General features: G+C 43.8%; 1 protein-coding gene across 3 annotated transcripts in view; it reads left to right on the top strand.

Annotated features, from left to right (window-relative positions):
- IP6K3 (inositol hexakisphosphate kinase 3) overlaps nucleotides 1-12,298 on the top strand; it is a 41,430-nt gene that overhangs the window by 13,389 nt on the left and 15,743 nt on the right. For 2 of the 3 annotated variants that reach the window (XM_015419635.1, XM_015419643.1), the window contains exon 2: nucleotides 2,090-2,469. The exons of the other annotated variant lie outside the window; for it this stretch is intronic. In XM_015419635.1, coding sequence (XP_015275121.1) covers nucleotides 2,271-2,469 — 199 coding nt within the window. In that variant the 5' untranslated portion in view covers nucleotides 2,090-2,270. The remainder of the gene's footprint in view (nucleotides 1-2,089; nucleotides 2,470-12,298) is intronic. 3 annotated transcript variants of the gene reach the window in all.

The following is a 12,298-nucleotide window of genomic DNA, read 5'->3' as shown; positions in this document are numbered from 1 at the left end:
CTTCTTCTTCTTCTTCTTCAAAAGACAGTAGAGTCTACTGCAGTGCCCAAGAACAACGAGCTCTTCCCCAAGCAATGTATTTATTGCCACAACTGTGGATCCTTGAAGTTCTGCAAGAAACATAGGTTTTGCTCAGATGTTGAGCTGTCCAAATCAACTTCACCTTTCTGTCCTATGAAAGAGAGAACTTTCCAGAACTGGAGTCTGTTTTGGTGCTTAGGTGCAAAGGTAATCTGGGATGTGTCACAACCCCTCCTCGGTTTTCAGTGTCCTCTGGCCACTGGTTCAGCTTTGTGATCTGAGCTCACTTTTCATCCCCCCCCCCATTCTTCCTCAGAAGGAATTACAACTGTAATTCTTTAGAATGGTTGACTTATGCACTGTAAAATTGAGAGCTTTGGTTCCAGGAAAATATGTCTGCATTGGTCGAATTTGTCGAAACACGCAATTTTTGCCTAGGAGGTGTGTTGCTTGCTTTGATGCTTGCTGAAACACTTCATGTGGAAAATACAACTGACTGCTGCATTTCTCATGCCTGCTTTGATGCCTGCTGAATTACTCTTTGTGGAGAATATAACAGCCTGCTGCATCTTTCATCATTTATGACTGTTGCAACTTTCATCAGTCCTTTATCAGGAGCAAGATAGTCTACAGCATTGGAATACGTCTTTGTAGCTGTGGGCTTTTCTATTAGTAGATACAATGTACTTTAGGTTTTTGTATGTGTATAAGATATACCAGAGTCTTTATTGCAAGTAAATCAATATATGAAGATACAAGTACATATTAGTAGAAGTGTGTTTTGTTCTATCACGGTGTTTCTTTATGGTTGTCTAAGAATCAATAAGGTCTGGTGTGTAAAAGCTTTTTTTCCCCCCCCCCCCCAAATTCTTCCTCAGAAGGAATTACAATTTTCCCCTTTGGCAAGCTAGCAGCAAAGCAAAACGGCCTGTGGTGAAACAAGGGTGAGATTCCATGTGGTCTTTACTAAGCCACATCCCCAAAGATTCTCAGCGTAATAATACTTGAACACATATGAACACCACCGGGCAGAATTAGCAAAGGTGTTTCCAGCTTTACTCTGTCTCAACCACTCTGTGAGCCACTTAACTTCAGAAGGGGGCCCAGACATCCTTGGGCAGTTGGCCTGATTACCGTGGAGTGTGTGGTTTGTGGACTGTGGTCTCAGACTGGCGAGCCAACCAGATATGGTAACTCCTTTCTACTGGGGCAAGTGGGCTTTAAGGTAAGGTTATTTTAATTCATTTCCTTTAAAACTATGGGACAAATGCCTGTGAGGCTTTTATCAGCAGGATTTATTTCCATTGGTTTATTTAAAATATTTATTTTTAGAAACAGAGAGAGAGAGAGAGAGAACACCAGTGTGATGTTAAAGTGTCAGACTAGGATCTGGAAGGGCTGTGGTGGCTCAGAGGTTAAGATGCTGACCTGCAGACTGGAAGGTCGGCAGTTCGAGACTTCCATTCACCTTGGTGTTTATGCGGCCCAGTTCCAGAGTGTTTATTGAGATGTTTGCTTATGTTACTGTTAATGTAACTTTTAAAACAAATATAATATTAATTATTAAAAGTATGGAATTGAAAACTTTTTTAAAAAAATTATTTGTTATTGGTTTTGTCAAAACCATTTTGGCAACAAACAAGGTAAACAGAATAAGAAGCAAAAGGTGGGTGTGGCTGGATGACCACACTTCTGGCAACATGGGGTGTTGCCTAATATGCTAATGAGGTCTGCTGTCATGGGGTGTGGCCTAATATGCTAATGAGTTTCTGCTGTTGGGTGTGGCATATTATGTTAACGAGTTCCTGCTGGGCTTTTTCTACAAAAAGAGCCCTGCTATTCCAAATGTACATGGAACAAATCAGTCTCTAAAAATGTGTGAGGAGAATACACATTCTCTTCTAGGCCATGTAGGCTTCACTTGGTCAGTGCCTCTAAGAATATGTAAGGGTTAGGGTTCAGGGTGTTAAATATTGTCTGACTTTTATAGGAATTGTGCTGAATGCCAGGCAAAGGTAAAGAACCAATTTGCTCCTAGTTTCTGACCTGCTGACTTGATCCTTTGCAGGAAAATTCTCGAAGGTGGGATGAGCACCCAGAAGACATGCGTGTGTGAGGGATGAGTTCACTTTCTGGCTTGAACAAAACAGCTTCTTAAAGCATCTTCTGACCTCAGCTAGAGAACAGAAAAGAAAATTGTTCCTTCAAGTGGAGTGTAGCATCTACGGAAAAAGACATCTGGATGCACCATGGTGGTGCAGAGTAACCTGGACATTGGAGAGAGTAGGAAAGGGGTCTTGCTCGAGCCATTTGTCCACCAAGTTGGAGGCCACATGAGCATGATGAAGTATGATGAGCACACCGTCTGCAAGCCTCTTGTTTCCCAGGAACAATGGTTCTATGAGACTCTCCCTACCGCGATGAGACAGTTCACACCTCAGTACAAAGGTAGGGCCTAAACTCCAGTCTTAAATGTATGCATTAGGGAGGAAGTCCCACTGGATTTTGAATAAACCTAATTAAGAACAGGATGCAAGATTCCAGGGAATGGATTTGCACTCTCTAGCTGGTGTGATAGGAATCAGCGACAGTCGCTTCTAGACTAACTGTATCACTGAGGAGTTATCATGAGAACTTCCCCAGTTGCCAGACCAAAGGCAGGGGATGTTTGGAGTGAATAGAGGGTGTGGTTCTGGCTTTGTCAACAATGTATTGGGAGCCCATCTAGCTCACCATCTTGTCCCTTCCCTGCTCAGGATAGCCCCCCAGTAAGATTATTGGCTGACTAAGCTTGTAACAGAATTATTTATGTTCTGTATTCTACTGCAGACATCAGCACTGTGAAAGTGGTACTTGAACAGGAGGTGTGCAAGAGACAGTGTAGTGTAGCGATTGATGTATTGGGCTAGCCCTGGGCAGACCCAAGTTCAGAACCTCATTTATTATGGAACTCACTGAGCAGCCTTGGGCCAGGTGTGCTCTCTCAGCATAACTTACTTCACATGGTTGTTGTAAAGATAAACTTGAAGAGGGGACAACCATATATGCTGCCATGGCTCTTTGGAGGAAGTGTGGAATAAAAACGTCATGAATAAATAGAGCTGGGGCATCATGTGAGCACAACTAACAACTGCATAGTTGGTAGTTAACTTGACTCCTTATCATAGTAAACAAAGCCTAAAAAACTATCGCTGTTGAAAAAACCTCGGAAACATGTGGCCCAGTAGTTGCTAGATGTTTATGAAGGAAAGGAAATCTGAGTGAAGAGCAATAACGAGGTCATTACATTTTTTTAGTATCTATGAAGCAAGACTGAGATAGCTGAGGTAATCATTGCACTAGTGTTTCTTAATTGGGCCCCTGTGAAATTCAGAATAGATGTACTGAGCTAAGGAAGGGAAGAACATTACTAGTGCCAGGTTCCTACCAGAAGTCAGTATTCTGAGTCTGAGGCTCATGTTGGAGGAGAATGGGCGTGGTGTAGTGGACATAGTATTATATTTGAATGGGAAAGATCTGGGTTCCAGCCAGATCCAACCCCTAAACACACAGGGGAATTTCAGACAGCCCATATATTCTGGTACAGGAATGATTCCCTAATGGTTTCTGGTCTGACATTTCAGACAGAACCGTTTTAGTAACAGTTACCTACCGGAATATATTTTCACTTTCAGACAGAAATGCTTCTGTCCCATTCAGGAAACGTGGCTGAAGCGTTTTACCTGTAAACTGCTTCCAAGCGGTGTTCAATTTGTACCGTTTCTGAAGTGCGATTTCCCACCCTTTTTCGCCCACGCGGGTGATCTCCATCTTTTTAAAAATGTTCGTTTTAGAGGGAATGAGGGAAATAATATAAACAAACATTAATAGAATTTAGAGTTGGCTATTCTTTTGTCCATTGGTGAAGACTCCATGAAGGCTATTTTGTAATATGTTTTCTATAGGTGACTGTTACTTGATTTGAGTGAGACTCTAGTAGTATATGGAGAAAGACTCCTGCTGCGTACGAAATCATGATGTTGCCCATTGTATTTTAATGTGAGTCCAACTTCAACCCACTTGCCTCCCTGTCCTTTATACCTGACCCAGCTCTGTGCCAGTCACTTCCCAGCCAATTGCCTCTTGGCATGGATGGGTGCACATCAGGTTGGGTTAGCAACATCTGTCTCACCAATTAGTGATGCCCTGATCTCCCACTTGAAGGCTGTATCCAATGGGGTACTTGTTTCCAGGTGGCAGATGTAGCCATCTCATATATCCCAGTGGAGTCCTGGCATTCCAATGGGGTTGCTATAGTGCTGTTCTGGTGTTGCGTTATAGCGCTATAGTGCTCTAAAATGAACATTAAAAAAAGACGGAGGTCACCCGCGCGGGCGAAAAAGGGTGGGAAAAAGCAGTGTAGTCTGAAATGCCAAACTGCTTCAGAGACGGCTCTTTACTGGTAGGGGAAAGGCTTGTGTGAAATGGCAGCCCTCTACCGGTTTACTCCAAGATGGATCAATAACGGCTTAAAACCGGCTTTAAAAGGGTAATGTGAAGTTCCTTGGAGTCTGACCACATACAAGCATGTCTGGCTGCTGGCACTCACAGAGGATAAAATGGGATAACTACATGTAAACTGTCTTGAGTCCTTGGAGGAAGAACGAGGATCAAATTAAATAAATAAGGTATTACCGATTATGAAAGACAGTTTTACAGAGTGAGGGGGTGAGATAATGTTATCAGCATGAGGGAAATAATATAAACAAACATTAATAGAATTTAGAGTTGGCTATTCTTTTGTCCATTGGTGAAGACTCCATGAAGGCTATTTTGTAATATGTTTTCTATAGGTGACTGTTACTTGATTTGAGTAAGACTCTAGTAGTATATGGAGAAAGACTCCTGCTGCGTACGAAATCATGATGTTGCCCAATAAGCTCACAGCTTATTGCTTTGTAGGTAGAACCACCAAATTAGGCAAGGCAGAAGGTCAAAATCTTACACCATCTACACAGTTACAACTAGGGAATTTTAGTCCTGTTTTGTGATGGGTATTTTATGCAACTGAATTAAGAACGTGAGAAACCTGGAAGCCAGGAGGGGGAGGTTCAAGCTGTTTTCAAAGATACAGAAACAGGAAGAAGAAGGGAAGCCCGTTTACAACTAATTGATGGGATCTTTCCAGTCTGTCCTATTTAGAATTTTTGTCCCCTGACACTGCAGTTCTCTCCATTACTGTGATTTGTGTTTGTAAGACCAGTTGGAATCCTTCGTGTTGCATTTCTCCTTGAGGACACCATCTGCGTATATGACACCTCCCATCATGAGATACTGTCTCCTACTCTCAGAAAAAACAGGCTTACATCTGAATGTCTCTGGAAGACCTAATTATTGATGCAGTGTCTCTGCAACCAATCCCAGACTTTCTTATTTCTTATGGCATGGTGCATAAATTTCAGCAAGCAGTTTGGCTTGAAAGACACCAAGCTATCTCCACCCTGCCCTTCATTTTGACTACAAAGCTTACAGCCCCCAAAATCTGAAATTTGTCTAAGGATGTAAATGGATCTGCACTACTCATATTAGTGAGGCTTTCAAATGATTGCCTGCAAATGGATGCATACATGTGCATGGTTACCGGCAAGCAGCATACTCATGGTACAGCATACAGCATACTCATAGTAAAGACACACAAACACACATCTTAATGAGAAGAACCTTAAGTTTACAATACTATACAATACTATGGCTAATACTATACAATACCATGGCCTTGTAAGCCACCCTGAGCCTGCTTTGGTGGGGATGGTGTGGTATAAATTAAATAAAGAAAGAAAGATCACATTGCCATTTGCTGATGCTTTGCTCTTCCTTGCTTTATAAGAAGAGGGGTCTTTAAGAGCAGGAATAATGTGGCACAGGAAATCCACACAGCGACAATACTTAAGTAGTGTACATCTGCTACATTGGTACTAGCCTTGCCTCCACCTTCCCCAATGTAGGCTCAACATGAGCATAGTGTTGATTATAGAGGCTGGTGCATATATGATACAAACCTGATCCCTGAAAAACCTCCAGTATCAATGTGCCTTTATTAACTCAATCAATCAATGCTCCTTGTTTTACAAGTATATGATTCCAGAATAGCAATCTTAGTCATCTGTCTGTGGGTGTAAATGTCTGAAGAGTATTTCGTGCCAACAGAATGTAATTGTGTTGTGTTGCCATTCCCTTGCAGTTTAGACATACTGACACTGATACTGATACTGACAGAAAGCTTTTGATAAAGTTCCTCATCAAAGGCTCCTAAGTAAGCTCAAAAATCATGGGATAAAAGGACAAGTCCTTTTATGGATCAAAAACTGGCTAATTAATAGAAAACAGAGAGTGAGTATAAATGGGAAATTTTCGCAGTGGAGGGTGGTAAGCAGTGGGGTACCGCAGGGATCAGTACTTGGTCCACTGCTTTTTAACTTGTTCATTAATGATTTGGAGATGGGAGTAAGCAGTGAAGTGGCTAAATTTGCAGATGATACGAAGTTGTTCAGGGTGGTGAAAACCAGTGAGGATTGTGAGGCACTCCAAAGGGATCTGTCAAAGATGGGCGAGTGGGCGTCAACATGGCAAATGGGGTTCAATGTGGCCAAGTGCAAGGTGATGCACATTGGAGCCAAAAATCCTAAATATAAATACACATTGATGGGGTCTGAACTGGCAGAGACTGATCAAGAGAGAGATCTTGGAGTTGTAGTAGATAACTCACTGAAAATGTCGAGACAGTGTGTGACTGCAATAAAGAAGGCCAATGCTATGCTGGGGATTATTAGGAAGGGTATTGAAAACAGATCAGCCAATATAATAATGCCCCTATATAAATCAATGGTGAGACCTCATTTGGAATACTGTGTGCAGTTCTGGGCACCACACCTTAAAAAGGATATTATAGCTTTGGAAAAAGTGCAGAAGTAGTGTACATCTGCTACATTGGTACTAGCCTTGCCTCCACCTTCCCCAATGTGGGCTCAACATGAGCATAGTGTTGATTATAGAGGCTGGTGCATATATGATACAAACCTGATCCCTGAAAAACCTCCAGTATCAATGTGCCTTTATTAACTCAATCAATCAATGCTCCTTGTTTTACAAGTATATGATTCCAGAATAGCAATCTTAGTCATCTGTCTGTGGGTGTAAATGTCTGAAGAGTATTTCGTGCCAACAGAATGTAATTGTGTTGTGTTGCTATTCCCTTGCAGTCTAGACATACTGACACAAACCCCTCATGAAATGCATGGAGACCGTTCCAGAACTTCTTTAATTTCATTGATCAGCAATAATATGATAGTTTATTAGTGAAACCTGCATAGGATTTCCGAGCAGAGCTGGGCCTGGTACTTTGAAGCTGATCAGGGAGAAATGGGTACCTGTCAGCTAGTCTCTCTGCCAAGTATAGGTCTCAGAAACCAGTAAACCAGTTTGGTGTAGTAGTTGGTTGCGCGGACTCTAATCTGGGAGATCCGGATTTGATTCCCCACTCCTCCACTTGCACCTGCTGGATGACCTTGGGCAAGCCATAGTTCTGGCACAGCTGTTCTTGAAAAAGAGCAGTTTCTGTCAGAGCGCTCTCAGCCCCACCTACCTCACAGGGTGTCTGTTGTGGAGAGGGGAAGGGAAAGGAGTTTGTAAGCCGCTCTGAGACTCCTTTGGGTAGTGAAGGGCAGGGTATAAATCCAACCTCTTCTTCTTCATCATCTTCTTCATATTGCAGAGATCTCAGGTGCTACAGTTGCCATAGTGGAGTGGGTAAGAGCCTGAACTGGAAAGTCCCAGGTTCTAATCTCACCTGTGCTGTGAATTAGAATTTGCCTCTCTATGAGGATAAAATATTGATCTACTTCAAAGTGTTGATGTAGGGATTATGTATATAATGCATGGGAGATGTGTGAAATATTTTAGAAGATCCATATCTATGCTAATATTATTATGAACTGAAGCTGGGTGTGAGTTCCCACCTTTCTTTGGGCAGCTGACTGAAAGACTGTCTGCAAGCTGGAATTCATAGTTGTAGAACTCAATGTGCCAAAGCAACGGGTACTAATATACTTTTCATTGCCTTAGCAGTCATCCTTGCCCATTTCCTTCTCTCCTAAGGCACATTGTAAGGTGAAGTGCTAGGCGGCCAGATACATAACAGCAGATATCTGGTCTAAATCTGACACTGCATCTGGGGGATCATATATCAAGAGATGATGTGAGCCTCTATGTCCAAGGCAGCACACACCACAGCTGTGGGGAATGTGAATTTCACCATCTCTCAACCTGACCTAAACAGCACTTGCAGGACTTCAACAGGTTGGAAGACTGTGAGAACCCAACATACATTGTCATAGATTTCTTTGAGGAAGAATAGGATACATGTTTCTATGTTATGCATGGATCATATGTATAATGTCAGAAGAGACCCTTAAGCCTAATTTTCCCCATCTAGTGCTTGCTCCCAAACCAGAAACTGACTGTTCTTCTCAATCCAAATATTAATTAATCACAGTTTGGTTCATACACGCCCTCAGCTGTTGCCAATTAATTTTGCCCTAATGACTACAAAGTAATGGAAGACAGGCTGACCCACTGAAAGCTCCTCTGCCTCTTGCCTCTGTTTCTCTGTAAGAGGTAAAATAAAAGCATTTTGTCTCCTTGGGCTGGCAAATTTCCATGGCAATATGACACATATTTGAGAGAGAGAGAGAGAGAGAACCTGCATTTTAAGTGTTCTTTTTTATATCACCAGAATGTATATTACTACCTCTGCCAAGTATTTTTTTTCTTGGAGATGTGCAGTGTTCCCTAAACATAATCCAGTTAAGGCAGCTAATGCTCCCTTGATGGCCATTTTAGAAACAGCCTCTGTATGTATTCTTTATTTGGGGGAGGGGGGACTTCATGTATCTATGATTCAGGTGATAAAGCCATAAATCATCCAAAATTTCTTCCCACAAACGGTTTATTTATCTAGCACATTTTTATCTCACCCTTTCTCCTCAAAATGCAGTGCAGTGCACATGATTCTTCCCTCCTCCAATTTGCCTCCAGAGGCAGAATAAGGAGAGCCGACACTTTCAGCTGTGTAATAAAAAGAGCCACGTTTATTTAATTGTTTGTTTACATTGTGGACCAAAGTGGATCTGCAGCACCTGCAGGCCAAACCCCATTCCAAATCTACTTGCAGTGCAGGTAATTGGTGGGAAGCAGAAGAGTCAGGCCTCCTCTTCTTTGTGCATTCCTGAATTTATGGGCAAACTAGCCATCCTGGCTCCAAGCCTTGAGCTATCACATGGGTACAGCTGAGGTCCCTCCTTGCCAAGGCTTCATGGTGCTCAAGGGAGGTGTGCCACTTCCTGTCCCCTAGCTGCGGGATCTATGGGTCAAGGATAATGAGACCACTCAAGAGCTTCCTGTCCCAGATCCATGAAGGCACTGAGGCCCCAGGCCTGGTCTGAGGGTTAAACTTTCACCATCCAAATGATGCCCAGGGTGCTCATCTAAACTGTGCTCTGCACCATTCAAGTAACCTGACCCACACTGCTGCCACCATTATGGAATACTAATGCCTAGACATTAGTAAAACTAGTTGATTTCCTGTCCAATTTTCAGAGCAGAGTAGGCAAAAACTCCATCCAGCTGCTGCCAATTGGGCTGACAGGTCTCACCTTGATCCTGGCAGGGGGCTCCAGCCTGGCTGCTGGAGTCTTCTGGTGGGTGCATGGATCGTGAGCGCCACGACAACCTCACCCAGAAGTGATGTCATTGCACTGGGTACAGCAGCAGATTGGGGGGGGCTGAAATTTAGCATTCGGGTAAAAACTCTATGGTCACATCAATGATGTGACCACCGGGTAATGTCATTGCACCAGGCATATTGGGTGCACTGGGACTCTTTGGGGGCGGGAGCCTAACTGCCAATCTGCTAGAGGGAGAAAAATTCCTACTTGGTCGCCAAATGGGCAACCAGCTTGTAGCTACTCTGAAACAGAGAGAGGGAGGGTAGGTGTCTCCTTCATCAATGGTCAAGAAGAGAAGGGGTGGGGCTAATGCCCACACTCATATAGGCTTCATCCCCCCTCCCCAAATCCATTACAAAGAAGGCAGCATCATACTTTCAGCTCTTCTCTCCACCTGCTGTGGTAAATCATTCTCCTGTCCCAGCACCTCCTTGAGTTGAGGGTTCAGGAGCAGCCTTATCCTTGCACCAACCCTGTGAGGTATGTTAGGTCATGAACGACTGGGCCAAGGAAACCCACTGGGTTTCAGGGCAAATACAGGAATTGAACCCTGGTCTCCCCAGGCCTAGCCCAGCTCTCTAACCAACACGCTGAGTCTCTGAAACAGTAATGATTGTCTGAGGTGCACAACCCTATGCAAACTAATCTTCATCTCATTCTCTCTCTCTTTCATTCTTTCTCTCTCTCATTCTCTCTCTCTCTCATTCTCTCTCTCTCTCTCTCTCTCTCTCTCTGGTTTGCAATTTATTATTACGGGGTATTCCTGTGTAACCATTGCAGTCCAAATGTGCAAAACACAAATACAATGTCCCAGGATAGAATGCAGGAAAAGCAGCTCATGTAAACACACACTCGGAAAGAAGCACAACACTTTTCCATGAAGCAGGAGGGTAAATAAAACATCAAATGGAATATCTCTGTGCTCTCTGACATAGATTAATGAGTGTGGCTGGACCTTGTCTTTATTTTTATGCACCCCAAGCCTTCAGAAGAGCTTAAAGACCATTATGTAATGTTGCTGCTTTCCAAACGTTTGCGTGCATAGCATCATTTAAACATAACTCCAATTAGAGGCATTTTGGGAACCTGTTTACTGAGCAGGCAGCCATTTTTATGTATTTCTAGACAGATTAGATGACCATGAAATAAGCTTTCCTTATGAACACCTTCTCTCCCAAGGCTGCCTGTCTAGTTTAGAATTCATTGTGAGACTGTAGACTTATTTCCAAGCCAGCTTCTGCCCAGACTCATATTGCACCTGGCAGTAAATAAATGTGCCTGTTAATTTAAAAATATACACACAGGAGCAGAGCTGGGAAGCTACACAGCAAAACAGCTTCTGAGAATTGCTGAAATGCTTCTGGCATGCTGATACCTTCTGTAAATATTCTGTCTGCCTAATGTGCTGTACACATAACCCGGTAGAGTCGTCATCAGTAGCAAAATGAAGGCAAAAGCAAGCATTTAGTTGTAACAAACCATAGGCTCTTCAGCTGTAAATCCTAAATTGTAACAAAGCAAAAGCATTACAGAACCCGGAGTGCTGGGGGTACATTGCCAGGGCCATTTTTGGGCAGGAACGCACAGGAACGGAGTTCCGGCTGGCTCCCAAGTTGGCCACGCCCAGCAGGAACTCATTAGCATAATAGGCCACACCCAACAACAGAAACTCATTAGGATTGGCTACATTAGGGGTGTGTGGCCTAGCATACAAAGGGTCCCTGCTACAAAAAAAGCCCTGGGTTTTGACAACAAACAAGGTAAACAGAATAAGAAGCAAAAGGTGGGTGTGGCTGGATGACCACAGTTCTGGTAACATGGGGTGTGACCTAATATGCTAATGAGCTGCTCTGTGGGGTGTGTGGCATAATATGCTAATGGGTTTCTGCTGGTGGGTGTGGCATATTATGCTAATGAGTTCCTGCTGGGCTGTGCTGGTCTTTCATTTGAAGCCCCTGTGAAATTGTAATGTATCCAGTCCAGACAAGTCCAGACAAATCCAGAGACAAATGCAGAGCTTCGCTCCAAGAGACAATGGACTATGCGGATCCTAGCCCGCTCCAATCAGGGCTATGGGACTCTCGGCCACTGTAAATAACCTATAGGGAAGTCGGGGTGTGTGTTGGGTGGCAGTTTCTCGAGGGATATAAGCCGGCCTGCGAGCCAGCCAAAGTCATCTTGTTCCGGATAGAATAAAGTACGCTTTGCTGAAATCACTCTACGTTTGCGTACTTTTCACTGGTGAAAAGGATGGGATTCATCTCCCTCGGAACAGAGACCACGTTCCGGACATCACCATGAGCCGCTGCGCTGAATTTGCCACCTCCGCCAGCATCGAGCATCTTCGAGAAGCGCCGCTCACCGCACCGCTCCCGAGCTCCGAGCATCGCGCTGCTGACCCCGAGAGCAGCACCGCACCGCTCCTTCTTAGCAGAGACCACGTTCCGGGACATCGCTGGAGTTGCCTTGCCGAAATCGCCTCTGCCGCCGGCATCGGGCACTCCATCGAAGGCACC

Source organism: Gekko japonicus, unplaced genomic scaffold (assembly GCF_001447785.1).
Source record: "Gekko japonicus isolate JY-2015 unplaced genomic scaffold, Gekko_japonicus_V1.1 scaffold255, whole genome shotgun sequence".
Lineage (NCBI taxonomy): Eukaryota > Metazoa > Chordata > Lepidosauria > Squamata > Gekkonidae > Gekko > Gekko japonicus.
Note: the sequence above shows the minus strand (reverse complement) of the source record. Positions and strands in the feature narration are given on the sequence as shown.